This window comes from Thunnus albacares, chromosome 17 (assembly GCF_914725855.1).
Source record: "Thunnus albacares chromosome 17, fThuAlb1.1, whole genome shotgun sequence".
NCBI lineage: Eukaryota > Metazoa > Chordata > Actinopteri > Scombriformes > Scombridae > Thunnus > Thunnus albacares.
In genome coordinates, this window is record NC_058122.1 from 11,282,201 (window position 1) to 11,304,283 (window position 22,083).

General features: G+C 41.3%; 2 protein-coding genes across 3 annotated transcripts; one reads left to right on the forward strand and one right to left on the reverse strand.

Annotated features, from left to right (window-relative positions):
- The first annotated feature begins 2,091 nt into the window (after nucleotides 1-2,091).
- On the forward strand, nucleotides 2,092-15,266 carry arhgdia (Rho GDP dissociation inhibitor (GDI) alpha). The gene is made up of 6 exons (XM_044330674.1): nucleotides 2,092-2,199; nucleotides 11,211-11,412; nucleotides 12,611-12,694; nucleotides 13,176-13,252; nucleotides 13,363-13,426; nucleotides 13,528-15,266. The coding sequence occupies exons 2-6, from the start codon at nucleotides 11,217-11,219 to the stop codon at nucleotides 13,728-13,730; spliced, it is 624 nt and encodes a 207-aa protein (XP_044186609.1). The 5' UTR covers nucleotides 2,092-2,199; nucleotides 11,211-11,216; the 3' UTR covers nucleotides 13,731-15,266.
- cdr2l (cerebellar degeneration-related protein 2-like) lies at nucleotides 13,821-21,896 on the reverse strand. Of its 2 annotated transcripts, XM_044330672.1 has the most exons (6): nucleotides 21,401-21,488; nucleotides 20,380-20,487; nucleotides 18,742-18,854; nucleotides 18,509-18,657; nucleotides 17,473-17,637; nucleotides 13,821-17,185 (listed from the first exon to the last, which is right to left on the reverse strand). In XM_044330672.1, the coding sequence occupies exons 3-6, from the start codon at nucleotides 18,778-18,780 to the stop codon at nucleotides 16,249-16,251; spliced, it is 1,290 nt and encodes a 429-aa protein (XP_044186607.1). In that variant the 5' UTR covers nucleotides 18,781-18,854; nucleotides 20,380-20,487; nucleotides 21,401-21,488; the 3' UTR covers nucleotides 13,821-16,248. The 2 variants fall into 2 exon arrangements, with proteins under 2 accessions (XP_044186607.1, XP_044186606.1); XM_044330671.1 differs by lacking the exon at nucleotides 20,380-20,487 and having other exon boundaries at nucleotides 21,401-21,896.
- Nucleotides 21,897-22,083: the final 187 nt, after the last annotated feature.

Genomic DNA, 22,083 nt, shown 5'->3' on the forward strand with positions numbered 1-22,083 from the left:
AAGCATCCAAGTGAGTGATATATTTGCCTGATGGTTTTAGTGTCCATCATGCTGAAACCACAATGACCAAAAAACAAATGTTTTATCTAAACCAGACAGAATGGAAAAACTATTGACCCAGTTACAAAACATTCTGTAACATCTAGATCAATCATTGAGTGGCCAGGCATAAGTAGCTCTAACCTGCTAAAACTTTTGCATTTATAGTCTGAAGGGTCAACCTGAGTAATCACCTACTTGAGAACAAACTGCTAGAGTTGCTAAATGACTTCTATGTGTTGAGTTGTGTATCAGTCCACAGTATTGAGCTGACAATGACTTGACAGTAGAGAAAAATATTCCCAGAGCTGAGTAGCCCGAACAGTCTCATGGTTATAATTGAACGCAGACGTGGTTTTATCCACAATGAAATAAAAGTACATGCATTACCACAGCTCTGCCGCTAGATGTCGTCCCGCGCTGTGTCGTTTATTTAGGGTCAACAGCCTCAAGTTCAGTTTTTGAAATGTACTTGTTCTAGTGTGTTTGCCACGCCTATGACGTAGTGAATCATTCTTTATGTTCACAACCTTCGTGAATTATGAACTTCTGTAGTCACTCATAGTCAACAGGAGGATATCAGCTCTGTGAATGAGCTAAAACTGAGATTGGTGTGAAGTGAAGAAAGTGTAAAATGTCTGCACCTCCTTAAGTAGCCATTTGTCAAAGTCGAGTGTTATGCCAAAGATAGTCTGCCTGCAGAGCTCCACTGTGGGGACGCTTCCGGTGCAGGCTCCTCTCTCACGACAGCTCCACTGTCAGGACAGGAAATGCCACCAAAATAGGACAACACAGAAGAAGATACCTCCGCTGTCAGGAAAAAAACAAAGAATTATCTGCTGTCACAGCAAATACATGTTGCTGTTTAATATGATTCTGTCAATGATATATATTAATCCTACCCACAGAGGAGACCTGCAGGCAGACCCCTCTTGCTAAGCCTGCGTGCTCATGCATGTTTTAGGTTTAGGTTTTAAGGGCTGAAGGTTTAGGTTTTCATGATTGCAGTGAATACATTTTCTTCTTTTTTTACATTGTCATTTTCAACTGACAATCTAGCCTTGTTTTTTGAGATGATTGTCAGTGAACAAGTGCTCAGATCCTTAAGTAAAAGCAGTAATAGTAAATATTTATCTAGTATTTTAGTACTCCAGTATTTTTTGCAGTCAGTCAAAAATAGTAAAAAGGTCTACAAGTAGCCTACATATACTGCATTCAAAAATGTACTTAAGTAGAAGTTCAACTGCTTTAGCTATAAAAAGTAAAAGTTATGCAGAATGTCCAGTTTAAGAGTGCTATTATTAACCTTTAGTTTTATTGTTCCACCGAGCTGAATTGCAGCATGTTGCAGTGGGCCAATGTGCAGCTAATTTTTAATCATTTAATATATGTTAGGTAGTTTATAGCAATTAATCATACCTTGTAATTATTGTGTGCTTTGTGTGTAAAATCTTAATCTGCAAAGTTATAAAGTTATACTCCTGCCAGATAAATTAAGTATAAAGTAACATAAAATGGAAATTAAGTACTTCAATATTGCAGTGAAGTAAATACTTGAATAATTGTACTTCTCAGACCACTGATGATTGTCCCCTATGTGTATTTTAGAGCTGCAACGATTAGTCGATTAGCTGCAAACTATCAAATTTATTGGCAACTATTTTAATAATGGATTCATTGTTTTGAGTCATTTTTTTTAAACAAAAAGTCAAAATTTCCTGGATCCAACTTCTCAAATGTGAAAACCATTTCGGACATTTTTTGCCAAACAACTAATTGGTTAATTGAGAAATTAATCAACAGATTAATTGATAATGAAGATAATCGTTAGCTGCCGCCCTTGTCTATTTGATGACACATTTTGGAAACATTCTGTCATATTTTGGAGCAGAGGGAATTATCATGAAGAGTATGTACTGGAACATAAAAACACAAATCTGTCCTTAAGTACCTACTTTTATTTAGTTTTTTATTTATTTTGAAGGCGGCCCACCGGACGTTGTCTCCCCTGTTCGCGGGAGTTTTTTTTTTTGCTCAGAAAATCTCGCGTGAGTTTCGCAAGTCGTCCCTCCGGCTGCTCCAATCTAGCACCAACCCTTCACTTCAGTCCCTCTCACCACCGATCACAGGAGCCTGTCCCAGCCCAGCAGCAGTATAACGGTAAGAGTAGACGAAACATTTGCCTAACTCTTTAAATAAATCGTTTTATATGGCTAGCACACACTTTCCCGAAGCTGTTGTGGCGTAGTTTTCAAGTTTCTTTGGTACTTCAGAAGGAAATATTAGCTAACTTAGCAACCGCACAAGCGTGAATTAAAGATAGGAGAAAATGTGTTAGTGAAGAGCAACTTCCTACAGTGAGGGCTGTGCCTTTTTTAAAATCTAAATTTATCTTATTTTTGCAGTATTAGTATCTCTAACTTTCTATCTACCAACTTATTGCCAAGTCATTATGAAGTTATCCGGCGGTAGTGAGGAGTAAAGAAGCAATCATTGGTTATTCATTTCCGGGAGTTGAGTCTGATCTGAGCTGCCAGCGTTGGGCGTTAGGTAACGAAAATGTCACCAAATGCATTCACTCTTAATACTAAAGTTAATGCATTGATTAGAGGGTCTAAAGTTTAATCAGACGAGTATTTTTTTTGTCTTCTTTGAAATGGACGCGTCATGTGGTAGCTATAAGAGGAAAGAAATTGTGCCACTTCCTGGATCTCAACTGTCTTTTTCAATTTGAATTGGCCTGGAGGGCTCACACCTTGAGTCAGCCTCCATTTTGGGCTTTTGAAGGCTCTCCTCTTGTCAAGTATGCACAGCTCACATCTGCTGAAATCAGATGTGCTTCTAGTAACATGATCAAATTTATGTTATTCTGTGTTGATAGTTGAGCTGTGTGCTTGGCTGATAAGTGATTTCTCAAATAGATCACCCAAATCTTTCCTTCCTGTTTTTGTGATAAATGGCCTGGAAGAGTCTATTTTTGTTTTTCTTCCTCTATTCTTCATAGAGACCTTTCCAGTAAATAAGTTGTTTTTTTTTTTTGTCATGGCCTTTTTATTTGCTTCCCCTTAGAATTTGCAGCCTTGCAACGGTGGGCCGGATGTCTCGTTTTGCAGTTTCTGTGGTTTGAGCTGGTTGAGCTAGAGTAGGCCTCAAGGAGGTGGAATTAATTAAATGATCAGCGTAAAACATTTTCACTGTAGGTATCAGCGTAAAACATTTTCACTGTTGGTATTTCCCTGGCTTCAGTATAATAAGCTTCAAACATGTCCAAACAGCTCAGAGCAAGAGAATGCAAGGGTTAAAGTCACAGGCGTGCACTGTAAAATATTTCACATAATGGTGTGAACTTAAATCAGATGCAAGTGAAGCTTTATATTATAAATTTTATTTTAAAAAGGACTGATGAGAACTAATTTGTTATTGTTTCATGTCTCTCTGTAAGAGTCAAGACCATCTGTCTATGCGTTGTGCTTTTTTAGCACCATAACGTATCACATCAGTGGCCTCTGCTGTTGCAGCTCAGGGGAATCGATACAGGGTTGTAAGCCAGAGTTGACTAATAATGATAAGTGGGTTTTTTTTCTCACGTTGTGTGATCCTCTTCAGCCAGAACATGGTCTTCCTCAGCCTCAACAGCGGCCTTCACAAGTACATCCTCTCATACACGATGGGCTGCAATGCTGGGAAACGTTGAATGTCCTCATTGCTTATATATAATCATAAATTTGCTTTCATTTTTCACCCCTGATGTTTGTCTTTAAGCCTTCAGTTGGTTGGATTCTCATCTAACACGTTCATAATGTCACTTTGTTGCTATCCTAAAAAAAAAAAAAAAAAAAGTTATACAGCTGAAATCCAGCATTGTGCAGAGTCCATCACTTCCACCGCGGCTGTTGCCCAGGGAGGCAGACTGAATCTGGGCATGTCGCTCAAACTCCCCGTTGAGCAGGGGAATAAGCCCTGACCTTTCATCTGGCACCTTGGCTGTCCCATTCACTCGCAGCTTCCTGCTGCTGCACGCAGGGATTTCTCACTGGCTATTTTTAAAGCTTCCTATTTGTTCTGGTTCTTTCCTGGGATAGAATCGTATTTTGTCTCTTTTTCTCTCAGAGCCACATCTCTCTGTTGCTCATTTTCTTTTCATCAGATTAGTTTTCTCTACTGATTTAACCATTTCTGTGTCAGACATCCTGCAAATGTTATCTCGGTCGTGAAAAAGGCTGTTATCTGCTTGATCTCCAGCAGATAGCTTTTCACTTAATCGATTAACACGAGCTTGCTACATCTCTTCTAGCCAGTTCCTTCTCTTACTTTCATCTCGTTGCTTTTTTTTTTTCTCTCTCCTCGCCTCCTTCTGTATTTCTGTTGAGGCTGGTGTTCCTCTGCATTGCAACAGATCTGCCAAGAGCTCATGGTGCAACACTTCCTCAAATTGTTAGCACTATTTCCTCAACTTACTGAGACCCAGCATGATTTTATCTACTGACAATAATACCATCCCTTTGCATTTATGTCATTAAAGCATTGTTAAAAAATGATTAGGTTGGTGAAGCCTCACAGGTAGAACATTAAGACGAGTTGTGCTTCAGCTTTGCAGTGTGTGTGTGTGTGTGGTTTAGCACTCTAAAGGATATGAATCATCACGCTCTCACCCAAAAAAGGAAGTTTGCAGTAATTTCTTGACAGACAAAAAGGCCCAGTGATGCCTGACACGCAGAGCAGCCTCACTGGCTGCAGTGTTCTTACTATATCATAAAATATAACAGCTCATTTAACGGGGGTCTATATTAACCTTACAGTTTGTAATGCCCTCGTTAAGTCTCTTTTATATTGCTGATAATAGTGACAGTCTCTGCGTTGTGTTGTGATGATGATAGTGGACTAACGGCTGATGGTTAGTAATGTTAGTTGACTCCAACGAAGACACACAGGCAGCTCCGATGTCGATTCAATGATGAATATTTATTGCTTGCAAGCACTTCGGGATCTGGGGGATACAAGTCCGGTCTCAGTAAAACTATTTAATATAAATAAAATCATAATCAAAGGAAACTTACAATACTAATAATGATTTCTGTGATGAAGCTTAATAACCGTTAAATAACAAATTACAGGGCCAACGGTCTAACCTTGACCAAGATCAAAGACAACCTACTATATTACAAATTACATAAAAGACACTGTTGATACAGATGAATCCGTTCACATAGATAATCGCTCTGATTGTCAATACACTTATAATTAGTAATAAAGTCTCTCTCAGATCAGCTATACATTAATATTTACAGGTTTCCATTTAATAGTCACACACTCACCTGGGGGATACAAGCCCGGTCTGACTTGTTCCCTCGGTAAATATGAAATATAAGATAACAGCATAAAAATATGGAAATAACACAGATATCTACACCTTACAACTATTAAATAAGGATAAAATTACTGACAAAATTATATTCTATATTAAAAGATTTTGCTATTAGACATAGTGACCATTTAAAGCTGATATGATGTATTGAATGTAACATGCAAGAGGCATATGTTACACTTAGCAGTATCCAGATACAAAATGTACAGGTGTTTTTTATCCACTCTGGTAACTGCTAACTTTGAATAATCAGCACTGATGTAATGGTGCAAGATAAAAAAAGAAATAGCTACTAGATTTGCTTCGCATGCAAGAGTTGGTGACGCTGGTTTGCATCAAATTATATTCAAGCTTTGCATGAAAAAATAGTTTTACTAAAGGACGATTCAAAATGCTTCGGATGGATAGGCGTACAAAACTAAACGCGAGTGGATGCGTTTGCTGCATTGGCACACAGCTGAAGGATGTACTGATTACAACAGTGCCAGTTTCATTAGAAGTGTTGCAGAATCATTTATTTAAAATAGCCTGTGGAGGGTCAATGGGACCAAATAATGTTATGAGTCTCTCAAATGTACAGAAAAGGGCAGAGAAACCGTGTGGAGAAGAGGGACTGATGTAAAGGTCTCTGGCAGACCGAGTGTTGCCAGAGAGAGAGACGTCTAATGGAGATCAGAGAGGATCAAAGAAGCCATAGATCTGTGACTGGCATCTTCAGCGTACAGATGAAACCAAAAGCTAAATGTCACTTAACAAAGGTTGCCAATGCTCAGCCACTTTATTAAAGTAACATCCATGTCCTGTTGTTGTGTATGTATACTGTGTTCCTAGTAATGGTTGTTCAGCATATTAATCGTCAACTTCCACTTCTTGATTTTTAAAGCTGGCTGCTACTTTTCTATGATGCGGGTGTGCACAGTTTGTGTGATTATGATACAACTGTTTATCTCTTGTAAGAATGGAAACTGTATACTTTGTAGAGCTGTGGCTGAGCAGAGAACTACATTCAAGGTTTCTAGTTTACCAACGTAACAAAGAAACTAGGCTACTTGTTGCTCTTGCTTTAGCCTTTGCCCCTCTCTTGTTGTTCCTCTCTTGTACTATCAACTCTATGATGAACAGATATAGACACAGCAGCGGTTAAGAGTTCATGAAGCAGCAGTCATACAAGAAGATGTAAGTCTACATCTTTGTATTCTTCAGCGTTATTTAAACTGTTCAGGCAACAGTGACTAAATTAAATATTATCATATTTTTACCTAGTTCTTAAATATTGAATGTGAATTGATAATTTTGGAGATGATTGTTGGTGCTTTCAGAAGATCTTTACAAACTTAAAAACTCTTTAGAAACTTAAGCTTATTAGAAATAGTTTCTCCATTATTATTATCCCCCAGTGAATGCTGGAATCTCTTATGCTTATGAAAGACCAGATGTGATGCCAGAGATGTATAATTTTCCACAAATGACTGATAATTAAATTAATTTCTCAAAAGACAATAAAGACAAATAATTGGCTAAATCGACAGAGATCCTCCTTCTGACCAATTAGTCAATTAATCAGCTGAGGGGGGGGGGCAGTTTTATTGATATTCACCATTTCATTTTACAAAGATGGAAAACAGAGTCAGAATATTGCATCGGTTAAATGTAGCACAGCCTAAAAGATCAGGATAACATTTAAACTCTATCACTGTAGTATGGTAACCAAAAATCTCGTTTCCTGTCAGAACATAAGTGTTGTATTGATGTAACATTTAGGTGTCTTCACTGGAACAGTAACACCCCCGCCCCACACACACACACACACACACACACACAACCCCACTACAGTTCATAAAGCCTTTATTATCCTAAGAGGGACCTTGTCCTCGTTGAGCTCACTGATCAATTATCTTCAGTAACTTCTCAATGACACTAATGACTCCTGTCAGGAAAATCCTCTTGATGCACCACCAGTGACACCCCCAAACACTTTCCTCTCCTGTCCCCGAATGCCTCATTAGCCATAATCCCACTTTCTTTAATCTTACTGATCAGCGGTGTTGCTAAGGAACCGAAGGGCCTAATCTCAAGCCTCAGCTGCTCCCAAGCCCCAATGTGTTTTTAAAACTGTACCACTTAGTCTACTCAAGCAAACAGATGATCCTCCTGTAGGAGAGGAGTTACATGCAAGACTGTGCAGGTTAAGGTTAGGACACTGAGGTGGAGAAGGTTCAACATAACATCCAGTCTTTGTTTGAGTGATCCCATGACCTCTGTGTTGTCTCCCAGCAGGCACTGGGGCTGAACAATGACGGGGCCTTTTTCTGTCAGTTCAGTATGTAGCTGGTTAGCCTAAGCCCGCATTGTTTGTGCAGAGTCAACCAGCAAGAATGTGTATCATTATGAAGGTGGTGATGACAATATTGTTAGACTTAATCCGTTTTACTGAGTGCATGAGCTTTTAATTTGCTGACTCAGCAATGTCATAGGTTATTTAAAAACAGCAATGTTTGCATTTATGCATGGTTGCTACATGCAAACATTGCATAACATGAGTTTTCTGCAGACCCGGCCGGTGCACGTTATGGTAAATGTGTTGCTAGTCACAGTTAAAAGTACGGGGTCATGCACACTAAGTAATGAGGTGATTTCATTATGAAAAGGACACTCAGCATTCAGCATGTATCAATACAGTATTTATGACCATGCACTAAATTATTCATAAAATGCACTGTAGTTTTACAACTTTTTATAACATCTCAACAAGAAATCTGTTCATCTAAATTACTCAGTGTTACTGTTACCCACTCGACAAGCCGGGTATCTTTTTTGAAAGTTTCCTATACTAGTGTCTGTATAATACTGTGTTTTGTGACTGATACCAAAACAATCCTTTTTTTGATACCTTACTTTTAGGAATATAAACATCTTCAAGATTGCTAGAGCCGAACGACTAATCGATTAGCTGATCGACAACTATTTTGATAATTGGATAATTGCTTTAGTCATTTTTCTTCTTCTTTTGTTTGGTTCATGCTTCTCAAAAGTGATGATTTGATGTTTTTCTTTGTCGTATATGACAGTGAATTGAATATCTGTTTTGGACTGTTAGTCAGACAAAACAAGCAAATTCAAGATGTTACTGTGGCCAAAAAAAACATTTTCACTATTTTTTTAAACATTTCAAAGATTAAACAATTAATCAACAAGTTGTGTGAGGAATTTTTTAAGAGCACTTGTATCGTAGCTCACACTAGTTTGCACTTGAACATGTACAAAATGAGAAACTCTCCAAATAAGTCAACAAAAATAGGAATTTGAGGTTTGTTGCCAACTTTCGGTACTGATATTGAAAATTGAGATTTGACACTCATCCCGCATACTCTAAATGTCATCCGGCTACGTGCTGTTTGTCTTTTTATGTGTGTATTTGTCAGTAAGCACTGAGCGCAGCAACACATCTGCCTTGCGATATGTTACCCAGCACTCTTCCTCATCAGTGACAGTTTGGTGCTCTGCAGTCATGGTGCAGCTTTCGGTAGGACAGAGCTCGATGAGCAGAGCAGAGCAGAGTAAAGGAAGTGAGAAAAACAACCTGTTCTGTGATACCTGAAGAATGATATGACGGCATTGCTGTGTTATCTGTTCCTGTTTTCCTGTGTCTCTCTCTCTGCAACAAGAAACCTCTCACTCAGTCGCTCCAACTAGAAACACTCACTCACAGCTGACAAGCCAGAGCGCACTATAGGCAGAAAAGGAATTTGTGCTTTTATGGGAGGCACAGAGGCCCCGATTGGAAAAAACTATGCTGTGTTCTCAGTTCCTGCTTGGCTAATACCCAGCTGTATACAGCAGACACAATAGAGCAGAGAAGAGGGCTACACAGAGTGATGAACCAGTTTTTGTGTCGTTGCGTTGGGTTTCTGATTGCAGTAGTGTGATTTATTGTGGTTGATAAGATTGTAAACAGTTCTCTTTTTTTTACTGAGTGTCCACCTGTGTTCAGCAGGTTTTCTGGAGTGTCATCAGTTGTGATTGGTGGTTTTCTCATGTGTTTGCATTTGTTTGATTTGTTAGCTCACCTACTTTGATAAGTAGCGAACTTTGACGCCCACATTAGCACTGGTTTGCAGCGATAAACTAAACCGACAGGTAATGAATATGAAAGGTTTGCTTGTGGTATATTTTAGTTTAATTAGAGTTAAATGGAGAAGCAGCATGTGTGTCATCTTGACATGTATGGTCATTTATAATCTTCCTCTTTCATTTTAGGGTAGTTGGTTCTTCTCTGCACACAGATCTGACCACATCATCCACATTTCAGCATTGTTTTGTTTCTGTAAAGGCCTTTTAACACAAATTGTTTGAGGGTAACGTTTTCTTTTTCATAAATAATCGTCAGTTTGAGAGTGCGGCTTCTTGCTTACTTGAACTCTTTGAAATACAGGAAGTAGGGTTCTTTCAAAATGCGAATGTCGAAAACATCTAGGACGAGAGGTTTGCGGGCGTAGCTGCCTGTTTAAATGAGAGGAATGGTTTGTCTGTGGCAAAAAAATCAAATGAATAAAGTAAACGTGACCCCACAGACACTGCATTTCGCCTCACTAAGTAGTATCAGAACTCCTACGCACACATTCATGGCTGCGCTGATTTTTGCCTTCATCAGCAAAGTAGATTAAAAACTATATATATCGACTGTAAGCACATACTAGATTAACTGAGCTGCTATGAAGACAACTCAAACACTATTTGACCAGTGTGTGTTATGAGAGTGCCGCCACCCAGCTGTCTCTTGGCTGTTGCAGGTGTTGATGAGCTTTGTACAGGCTTTGCCCAGCATATGTGCAACAGATGTTATTAATAGATACCTCCTTTTTGTCCACAGTGTGTTACGAGCAATTGTTGAGTTTTTTTGTAGCGTCCTCCAAGCACCTCTTTGTTGAAAAAAAAAAAAAAAAAGAAAAGAAAACGAAGATGATCTCCTCATTGTTCTCTTCCCTGCTCAAAATCAGCGCCCTCTTCCTCTAATCAGAAGTGACTGGTGTTACTGCTGCTTTTCTGCTCTGTCCCACCGCTGAGGTCTGTGAAGAGAAGAGATAAGTGAGGGAGAAGGCTGGAGCTCAGATAATCATCTTTTAGACCACCCGGACTCTCTGCATGTTACCTCTGTGGCCTCAGAGAAACTGGCTCCCTAGCCAAAGTAGACGTCATGTGTCCTGGCACTTATCTGTGCTAGTTTATAATGTTTGCGTGCCCACATGGATAAGCACACACTTGGGTTAAGGTGTTTTTAAAAAGGGAGAAAAGCATAATAAAACCGCCTTGTCTTTTGCCAAAAAATAATAATCCACATAAACTTTGTTGCAAACAGTTTATTTCACCAGGCACTGTTTTGTTTTCAAATACGCTTGCCAACTGTCACAATATGGTCTGTGAATTGTTATTTTGTTTCACATTTTCGCAAAACAAATAACATTATTCTTCACTCCAGTGTAGAGCTATACAATATCTCCAAACTTGAGGAAATCGCACTGAAAATATCAGGATATTAGATGGCAAATAAACAGTGAGAGGAAATCCGTGTTTCTACATGAACTCTCCCCCAGACTTCCACAGTCTCAGGTCAAAGTTCACTACGGTTTCCCCTTGAATATGTAATCCGTAATAATCATCCAGCGGCTGGCTGGATGTCTAATAATCAAGCGCTGGAGTAAAAAGGGAAATGGTCTTCCGTCTGGCCTCCCGCCATCAGTCTTTATTAGTTTATTTTTTCCTGTCATCTAACACGTCTCCTCTCTTGTCGCTCCTTCGCTGTGATTAGCACACCATGGCAGAGCAGGAACCTACACCAGAGCAGCTGGCAGCAATCGCCGCAGCGAACGAAGAGAGCGACAATCCGGTCAACTACAAACCTCCTGCCCAGAAGAGCTTACAGGAGATCCAGGAGCTGGACAAAGACGACGAGAGCCTGCGCAAGTACAAGGAGGCGCTACTGGGGAAAGCTGCTGCCGTTGTGCCTGCAGGTAAGTGATCCCTGAAGTGTAACTCTCATCATCTAACAGAACAACTGTGAACATCATTTTAACAACACTCAGAATGAGATTTATACATTTTTGATTCGTGTGTGTGAGTGTCCAGAACATCCTTGGCGAAAGCTGGTTAAGCTGCTGTTCTGTGTGTTTGCTCTACCAGTAGTGCTGGGTATCAAACCTCAGTTATTTGTTGTGAAAACAGTCCAGTTGACGTAGTCAGAGTAAAACTGTTCAGCAACAGAGTTGACATCATAACAGATTCGTCTTTACTTGATCACATGTCTGATTTAAGGAAGATTTTTGTTGATATTATAATTAAATTTTAATTAGGCAAGCAGTTGGCAGACTTGTCAGACATCTGTTTGCAGATAACAGATGGATTTGAGTAGTATGACCTTTGTAATAATACTCTCAGCAAAGTAACATGTTGAAAAAAGTACTGTTTTGATATCTTTATATATTGGTTCTGATATATAAAGTCCTGAACAGAAAGTTGCTTTTGCCATAAATCATTTTACTGGATGATGTGATATACTTGACGGTTCTATTATCCAACCACTTTAATATAATTATTTAATATAATATATAAAATAATATCTAGAAGAATTATAGAATTTGAATCGGTAAACATAGAAGCGGATCCTGACACCCACATTGAGGTATTTCAGAGCCGGGAAAGAGGTCTGACCACTACCTGGAGTTGATCTCAGCTGCGCTATTAATAACCATGTAAGTCTACGAGCTTCACATGGAGCTCTGTAGACTGTTTTGTTAGTTGTCAGGCTGTTTCTAAGTTGCTAATGTAACACTCTCAGTTAAACACGGCAGAAGAGGAAGTTTCAAATAGTTTTATTCAGACAGAAAGAAAAGACCAGGGCAAAGAGGAGGACACAACCGGAGCGATATCTGTAACAGGGTTACATCCTGCTGCTGATAGTAACCATTGTTAAAATGTCATTTTTATCATTCTGAAGTGTTTTATTGTTACAATTAAAACTTAAATGTATAATGAAGTTTGCAGTTACACAATGTGTATCTTAAAAACCATCTTTAATTACATAAATAAATAGAATCACTTATCAAACTACCTGCTAATCAAATAAGGTCTGTGACTGACCATAAAATCTGATTATCTCATCGCTAAACTGCTATAAATTGATTATCTTGTTGTCATAATTCTCTGTCTTAGATCCCGCCGCCCCCAACATCCAGGTGACACGAATGACTCTGGTATGTGAGACGGCGCCAAACCCTCTGATCCTTGACCTGCAGGGTGAGTAGAGCAGACATGGCAGACTGGTCCGTGCAAGGCTGCAATCTGGACAAAACTCGACAGCAGATTTTGAAAGCCCACATAGAGCAGGCATATTTTGGCTCATAGGAACATTAATTATGAACAGTAATTACTCCCATCTTTGTTTGCAAATACAGACCAAATGTCCTGCTGGGTCATTAGTCGGGTAATTAGTAATGACATGATTCCCTTGTAAATGGGTTAATGAGCCATTTCCTGATGGCACTCGTGCCCTCCCTTGGTGGTCATCCTGATCTACAGCTGTGCTCGCTTGAAGCAGTGTGCCACCTGGTGGTCAGTATGTTTACTACACGGTGCTGAAAATCTAAATACAAGCTTCACTCCGCTCTTGAGAAACCATGACATCCTGATTAGTTTATTAATCCTGAGTGTATTTGTGTAAGACTGGGTCAAATGTTTGGATGTTATTTTTATACTTTGTTGCTTTTTCCTCCACCAGGAGATCTGGATGCCTTCAAGAAGAACCCATTTGTGCTGAAGGAGGGAGTCGAGTACAGGATAAAGATCAACTTCAAGGTGAGAGTCTGGTGTTTGTCTGGGCTGTTGGCAGGGAGATGTTACTGCAGCTGCACTGAGCAATCTTTGTCATGAGAGTTCAGCGGGATGATGCATGTTGTCTTTTGCAGGTCAACAAGGATATTGTGTCAGGTCTGAAGTACATCCAGCAAACATTCAGGAAAGGAGTAAAGGGTAAGAGAAGTCTATTTAATATCTGGTCTTCCAGTAATTCTGCTGGCGTAAAACACATTCTTACAGCCTCTTTTTTTTCCCCCTCCCACTCTGATGTCTAGTTGACAAATCAGACTACATGGTCGGCAGCTACGGGCCCAGACCGGATGAGGAGTACGAGTTCCTCACCACCATGGAGGAGGCGCCCAAAGGGATGCTGGCCCGCGGCACCTACAACATCAAATCCAAGTTCACCGACGACGACAAACACGATCACCTCTCCTGGGAGTGGAGCCTCACTATCAAGAAAGACTGGAAAGACTGATTTCCCCCTCGCCATCCTCCATCATTATCTCTCTCTGCTTTGTCCCTCTTTTTTTCTTTTTCTTGCTGTCATTTTTTTTTTTTTGTTTTGTTTGGATCCAATTCTGGATGATGTGTTGATTTAAGCTTTTGCTCTCTCCGTCCATCGACGCCCCTTCCCCACGCTCTTATAGTTTCCTTTTATAATTCCCATCACTTTACCATTCCTCCCCATCTTAACGCTTCATTTGTTTGCACCCGCCCTTTCTGTTAAGTATTAAATCATTAGAAGTGGAGAAAGCAAACAATGTGCACAATCCAGATTTTGTGGTAAGAATTTGTTTATAAAGAAAAAAAACAAGAAAATATATATTAAAAAAAACAACAACAAAAAAAAAAAACATCACTGCTCTTGGAAAAGTGATGGAATATGTGATTCCCTCTGCTCTTTAGCGCTTTCTTTTCTCACCTCTTTTCACTCTTCTTTATTATTCATCGATTGTTTTGTACGACTACCATGATCTGCCTTGGAAAGGGTTGTATAGGAAGCAGTAGTGCTGTATGTACGGGGGCCACTGTACGGTCATTGAGCAATCTTTGCTGGACACAACTCTCAGACACAGCCCTCCTAAAGCCTTTGAGCAGATTATTTGTACCAGGGTCTTGGTAAATTATTTGGAATTTAGGCCAGATCTTTTTTTTTTTCAAATCGTTTATCGCCCTACAGAGTCTGCTGAGAGAACCGAGGGTTAAACAAAATTACCTCTGACCCCTTGTGACCCCTTGCTCTAGGTGCAGCTGTTCCTCTCCTGATCAGGGTATTTTGGCAGTTTTTTTTTTTTTTTTTTTTTAGCAGCCATGTGGCCTTAACAAAAAACCTTATAGTTGGAGGAAGAAATAGACAAACCTAGTTGAGCCATTTGCCTTCATATTATATTTGCCAGACCATCATGTGAGCCTGTTTTTAACTACTTGTAACACATCAATAGAGAATCAGGAATAAGGACTTAAAACACCTTTTATTTCAGGTTGATGATTTGTAAAAGCACTTGTCTGATGATGTTAAATTCACTTTTTTTTTTCTTTTTTTTTTTTTTAGATCATTCACAACAACACTTAGGGTTTTGTATCATCTGATGTTACCATAGTTCCTTCCTGAATTGAAATCAAGGGCTGTTAAAACCGCTCACCTCGTATTACTCAAGTTTAGGATTACCGTTGCTGACTGTGCCTCCGGTCTCTTACAACTACATGCTGCTCCCGCTGACTCGGCAGCGCTCTGCGCTCGCCGTCAGCGAGGTGAAAATGTTGTCTGTAATTGACTTCTGAACCAGTGTAGAGACATCAGTCCCCAACCAGACACCGACGGTTAACACATCCTGCCATATTTTTTTTGTACACTCCATAAAATGTGAATGAAGCCTCCAGAGCTTCATTCAGCTCGCACATGTCATGGACTGATGTTTCCTCTATAGGTTGGGTTTGACTCAATGTGTGCTACTTGTATTACCCTCAGTTTACTGATCTCCTGTGTTCACATTAAAGTGTTCAGACTGGGCCTGCATGTGTGTGTGTGGTGTTTGTTTTTTATTCAGAGTTTTCTGCTTCCACCCGTTCAAGGTTTTGAATTGTTGCCTCCCTGAGCACCAAAAAAAGAACATGGTCAATATGTTTCTTATTTTAATTAACAGAAAACTTCAACAACTTTGACAATGTGATAGCACAGTGTAGAACAGAGTATATTGTCATAGAAATCCCTGCGGCACAGATGCAGCTCATTAAGCCCTCTGTAGCTTGTAATGCATGCTGGGAAAAAAAACAAAACAAAAAAAACACCACAGAGGTGTCTCCGTCTCCTTCGCCAGATCTAATAAACAAAACTCCATCTAACACTTATGCACAATACACTTTGGCAGCCGTCTTGAAGGATTTGCACCATCCAACAAATTGAAAATACACACACACGCACACACACAGAGTCTACAAATCATTTCTTTCTGTTGCTTTTTTAAAGTACCTCAAGCTGGTCAAAAAAGCTTGTACGATTTAGTTTCTACCTGCTTTTAAAAACCAAATTAGCACATTGTGTTTAATAGATACATGCTTCAAATGCCATTCAGTAATAAGTTCCAGAGTGCAAGAGCGTTGTTTCTTTTCATTTTATATTAATTACTTAGTTTAATCAGTTTTCTATAAATTAAAAAAATGGCAATAGTAGTAAATCCTTCTTCATCAGAACATCTCAATAACAAACACATACTAGATTGTCCAAAGACAGAAACAAAACCTTTCGTTCTTAGTATTTGTCAGAAAAAGGCATCTCGTTCACTCACACTTATTTACCACGTCAACAATCTTTCAGCCCTGTAGTGAAATATAACATTTGGCAGCTTCAAATGAATCACCCGACTGCATTAAGTCACGAGTGACTAATCGTTAAACAAGAAGAACTGAGAGGTAAATTAAGATAAAAGAGTCAGCGTCCTGTGTAATGACTGTTTTCAGTGCATGTAGTATCAGTAGCTGTCATAATGAGCGGCTCATTTGTTCGACTTCCTGCCCTTGGTGGAGTTCATGTCACTCTTGGTCTTCTGCAAGCGGGAGAAGATCTCTTTGAACAGCGCCTTGTACTCGGGCGTGTTCTGGCTGAGCCGTTTGTCCACCTGCTCCACTTGCCTGCTGATCCCCTCCAGGGCCTCCGGGGTGGAGGGAGTTTGAGGGGGCGTGGGAGGAGCGGCGACTGCACCCGATGTCGAAGGCCCTGCGCAGACCATGCTGTACTCTTTCATGGAGGGGTCCCTGGAGACGGGCCGCGAAGTCTGCACCCCGGCGTGGCACAGGCTCTCCTCGTGACGCCGGCACTTCCCCAGCAGCTCCTCGTACTTCTCCAGCAAGGCGTGGTACTGCTCGTCCACCTCCCTCAGGATGGACATGCCACGTTTGCGAGTGCCGTTGGCGTGGAGGGTGTAAGTGACCTGACGCCTGCCTGAGGCATCCCGGGCGGAGATGGCGTTCAGAGCTGTATCACTGCAGCTTTTCCTCACTGGGCCTCCCTGCTGCCCCGAGCCCCCCGCCTCCCCAGCACCTCCATCACCTCCGCCCTCCAGCCCCACGCCCTCGTCTGGGGTGTCTGTCTCAGGGCCGTTGCTGAGCAGCGTCTCCAGGCCGTCTTCCATGCCCCCAATCAGACAAACCCTGGACTTCCTCAGCTGCTGCATCTCATGGAGCTCAGCTTCCAGCTCCTGAACCCTCAGCTGGCAGCCCTCCGCTCCTAACAGACGCTGTTCCAGACGCTCAAACTCATGCAGCACAGCAGCACACTCCCGCTCAGCGCCCTCCCTCTTGGACCGCTCTGTGGCCATGGCCGAGCGCAGGGACATGACGATGTCTCTCAAGCGGTCGTTCTCCTCATCCATTGGCTGTCTCTCAGCCAGGTCCACGCTACCTGGGTTGGCCAACAGGAAACCATCCTCATACCTGAAAAAAATAGAGTTACAGCACTAAGTGAGCTGGATTTTAGGCAGATTTCAATAAATAATTTACAACTGCAATCATCCAACATGGGCATTGATTCTAGGTGTTACAAAGCCCATATTAAGCCATGAGATTATACTAATGACTGCAGTCTAATCATTTCATTTTCATCAACCAGTTAGGTTTTCTGTTGAATCATTAGCCCAACAGAAAGAAAACATCTGATCTGAGTGTTGAAGTATCTTGGGGGTGACTTTCCCACTACCAGTAATCTCCTGACAGTTAGTGACCTTGGCGCAGTGCAGAGCTCTTTTAGGCAGGGGAAGGAGTGGACGGTCTTGCGGCGTTCCTTCCTCTCCCGGCGGACCCTCAGCTCCTCCAGAGTTCGCAGCTCCTCCACCCGACTTGTCAGACTGTCCACTTGACTCTGCAAGGTCTCCATGGTGCCGGTCAGCCTATGCAAACACACACACACACACAAATGTTTGTTCAGTGCCTGTTACGTCATTAACAAGGTGATTAGTTCTTTATTTCCTCAGCATACCATTCTCCTAAATCTACACTGAGTCATTAACAACTAAGAAACTTGACTGGGCATATTTAGACAGAACAAAAGCTGCCATTGAAAACCATTTTTAGCCTTATTTGTAAAGAACTTTGATCCCTGATTATGATTATGACATTTCTACACAGAACACAAGTGTTACCAGTTCTTTCAAGTTTGCTCAGGTGGGAGTGGCAGCCTATCGACATGCTATAATTTAAAGGATAAGTTTGACATTGTCTGTGTATCCAAAGCCTGATATATCTTATTCCTCTGCACCATAGTTATATTGTTCTAAAAAAAATTTTTAAAACACATCAAGCCATATCGTTGCACTGGGTGACATGTTCCTTCATTACCATAAACATGTCACTGTTTTTGCAGATTTAGCTTTGTTTCTTTCTGCCGTAAAAACTCACTAGAGCACCAAATGTGTATTACTCCGCCGCTGAAAATGAAAATAGTCCCCCGACAAATGCAACATTTACTCCCGTTTGAGAAATGTTTGCTAAAAACTACAATTCCCAGCTGTTTTAGGAAATTATTTACTCTCTTCTATTTTTAAAATGTAACTCTATATTTATGACCTGTTTATATGAGAGTCACAGACAAGGTAGGTAAATCAGAAAGTATTGAGAGACAGAGAAACGAACTGTTGGTTTTAATCCTTATTCATGGAGTTTGTTAACAATTAAAAAAAATACAGAGCATCCAGCCTTTACTTTATAGAAGTGTGAAGAAAAAAAATGATAATGATAAAGCTAACATCGGCTGTGGATCACCTGTCGATTTTCTGCTGCGAGGCCTTGCTCTCCAGCACCAGTTTCTCATTGGTGATCTCCAGCTCTCTGGCGGTCACATCCAGCTGCTCATACACCTTCGCGTGCTGCTCGTTCATCTCCCTCAACATTTCCAACTGCTTGGACAGGTACTGCAAGGGAAAATAGTTCAAGTTCGAATAGACGTGTATAAAATCTGTTTACATTGCACATTGTACAAGCAGGGGCATGCATACCTCTATCTCTTGCACTTGCTCCTCATTGTTGATGTACATTTGTTGAAGGGAGTCCTCCAGCTCTTTGTTGCGCTCCAGCAGAGTTTTGCCGAGCTCCGCTGCCAAGTGCAGGTCTGACGGGAGCCAAGAAAGACGGACAAAGATAAACAACAGAAAGTGGTGATGTTATTGAGAAGGATCTGGACAAGTGCCTTTGAGAGAATTCACAAGACTAAACCTTGTGAATTCTCATCAAATTAACATGAGATGTGAAAGCGAGAAAATCCCGTGCTTCATACAACCCTAAAGCTTTCAAAAATCCTGATTTTTTTTCCAGCCTCTTTCTCTTTGAAGAGGAGTTCATGAAAGCCAAGACAAGACAGAACAATGACACAACCAACACTTTAAAGAAGAGCTACAAGTCTCTACCCATGAGAACAACACGTTTAAAGAAAATGAAACTCCAATACATACAGTCTGCTTGAACAGTCACATTGATACAAACCTGGAGTCATCTGACAGTTGCTGATATTTTACAACGCAGCTTGAAATGCATATTATTCATCTCCTCTGGTGAGAAAAAAAAAAACACTCAGCTGGACTGAGTGGGAGGGAGGAGAATCCTGCTGGCTTTGCATACTTTTTAGCCCATAACAACATAACACTGGAGGAATGGAAGAAACAGAGAGACACTTAATATCCATCACTGGACATAAATGCAGCACAGTGTAGGACGAGAGCAAAAAACAGGAACACACACACATCGTCGGAGGTATAAAGTATGTTTTACTGTTGCGACATTTTTATGTATGCATGAACTGAACAGCGCAGAAATCTCCCTTTTTTTATCTAATACATATAGTGAGCCTCTGTGGCTACATTTGCCTCTAGTGCTGCAGGGGGAGGCTGTAATTTCCTCTTCTAACGATGCAATACTGATAACAGGACACCGGCCTGAACCGCTGAGTAATAATGAGCCAAGTGAGAGTGTATTTGAGGCATAGCGAGCCTTCACCCTTCACTCACAGTTTCTGCTCCTTGGGGCTTACATGTACAGAGTCTTAGTTATGTAATTTGAGAAATGTGCACAAGGATGAGACAAGCGAGAGGCCGCGTAGAGGAAAATAACTATCAAAAGTCTCCTAAAAACACTAAAGTACTGTACTGGTTGACCTGATCTTAAGCTGCAGTTACAGCAGTTGTGTACATTTGCTCTGCTGCATCTCTGCGATGCTCTCTGATGTGTGAATGTCACGCCATCTGCCTGGACGCACTTCATATGTTTGTCAGATCATAACGAGACACAGGGGTCACCAAATAGCAGAGCAGGCAAGCAGAGAAGTTGCGTAACAGCATCGTTCATTTTCTGGGGCAAAATCATGCAAGACTGTGAGCGCAAACGCAGGATGACGTTTGTTTGTGGCGGTGGCGGCGACAGCACCGACGGTAATTATTATGCCTCCGTTCTGACCCTAAAACCTGGAATTCTCTGATCCCGACTAAGGAGGTCTCGTCTGGGGCTCCCTAATCAGATCAACCCAGGGGCTTAATGGCTTCAAGCCGGATGCTGAATAACTCTTAGATGAGATACAACACACATAAATACTGTACACACACACACACACACACACACAGACATACACACACAGCAGAATCCACCTGCTTCTCTTCTCTCTGACTATGTACAGTGTGATGATGAGACATAAAGCTGCTTTGGCTCTCTGGGTCAGCAGGTAATCAGGAGATGGGGTGATGCTGAGGCCGGCGCTGCACAGAGAGAGACACTCTGCATTACTGTGAGATGCACTGGTCAGTGAAAGTGCATCCATTTAAGTCATTACTGAGATCACATGTTCACAAACAAACCACTGATAGATTTTCCGCCTTTCGCTTTTCATTTTCATTTGAAGCCACGGGCCTGACTGCTGGCCCGCTTCACTGAGAAAAGCACTCACAAAAATCAATCACCACCCATTTCTGCTTTAGCCAATTGTACAGACAAACAGCTGGACATGGAGGCTGATGTCTTGGCTCATGTTGAGTCCTTTCTTTGTTCAAAAACAGTCTCAAAAATCCAGGAAATGTTGTGTATCTTCTCCTCAAAGAATGGCCTGCTTGTTTTTTTTTTTTCTCACAACAGATACATTATGTCACCACCTCCACATAGATTATCAGTGCTTTCACATGTCCCAAAACAGCAGCAGAGTGAATATAGAGTGTTTGATGATTTTTTTTTTTTTTTTTTTTTTTAGAAAAAGGAGTGAAACCTCCAGAGGAAAAGGAGGTTTCACTCCTTTTTCTAACAGTGCTGCAAAGGAAGAAAGGAAGGAGATGAAACATAGGTAACATCCACTCAGTCAGACAGCACTGCTATTCTGGGAAACACCACTGACAAGATCAAAATAATTGGCAGAGGAGGAGAGCAGAGATGAAGGGCAGGCAGCTGCAGTGGATAGATGCAGAGACACAGAGACACGAGTGTTGTCATAGTGTGTGCGCTCGTGCATGAAATGTGTTTGACAATGGATGCAACCTTCTCCTTCCCATCCCACCCCCCTCCATCCATCTATTTATCCCAAAAATCCAAGCCAGGGAGCCAGTGACAGGCAGGGGATAGGGGCCAGTGTTACATCGTATGATCACTCCTCGCAAACCATGAGCGACACAAATGATGCCTCACCTTGCTCCAGGTCGCGCTGATCGTACCAAGGCTCCTCTTCCTCCGTGACAAACTCCTCCATCCTGCCTGCTCGGAGCATCGATGCTGCTGAACTTCACCGGCGATGTTATCTGCTAATTCACCGATGGCTCGCCCGGAAGTGACAACAAACAACAGCGGCTCTGCCTCTCCAAGTGTGTAACCCTTTGAGGCAAATTAAAGAGGAAATCTCGGCTGCGCACCTGTCCGCCTGAAGCATTTACAGATATGAACTAAAACCACTCCGAGCGTGTGGACCTGCAGACCTGCTGTTGTGGAGGTACACAGGCTGGACATGGGCTGTGTGACAACGCCACAGTGTTTCTTCGGTTTGTCTCATCAGTCTTTGATGTGCAGCAGGGCCTCGATGCTGCTGCTGCTGCTGCTGCTGTTGCTGTTGCGTTCAAGTGCTGTCAGAGGAAAAGCGACTTGCACGTGATGGACCGTACAAAAGATGTTGGGTGGGGAATTGAAACGTGTGTGTGTGTGTGTGTGTTATCATGTCCAGGGCTGCAAATGACGATTATTTTCTCGATAAATCAATTAGTTGTTTGATCTATAAAATGTCAGAAAATGGTGAAAAAATGTCAATCACCGTTTCCCAATGTCTTGTTTTGTCCCATCCAACGGTCAACAAACCAAATATATTCAGTTTACTATCATGG

What these genes read in the sequence shown, in the direction of transcription:
- cdr2l (XM_044330671.1), bottom strand. Translation starts at nt 21,479, where the DNA reads ATGCTCCGAGCAGGCAGGATGGAGGAGTTTGTCACGGAGGAAGAGGAG. An exon ending in TCGCAGCAGAAAATCGACAG is followed by an intron (nt 17,638 to 18,508) that starts GTGATCCACAGC and finishes GTGTTTGCATAG; the next exon opens with GCTGACCGGCACCATGGAGA. An exon ending in GAGCTCTGCACTGCGCCAAG is followed by an intron (nt 17,186 to 17,472) that starts GTCACTAACTGT and finishes TATTTTTTTCAG; the next exon opens with GTATGAGGATGGTTTCCTGT.
- arhgdia (XM_044330674.1), top strand. Translation starts at nt 11,217, where the DNA reads ATGGCAGAGCAGGAACCTACACCAGAGCAGCTGGCAGCAATCGCCGCA. An exon ending in TGCTGCCGTTGTGCCTGCAG is followed by an intron (nt 11,413 to 12,610) that starts GTAAGTGATCCC and finishes TCTCTGTCTTAG; the next exon opens with ATCCCGCCGCCCCCAACATC. An exon ending in ATTCAGGAAAGGAGTAAAGG is followed by an intron (nt 13,427 to 13,527) that starts GTAAGAGAAGTC and finishes TCTGATGTCTAG; the next exon opens with TTGACAAATCAGACTACATG.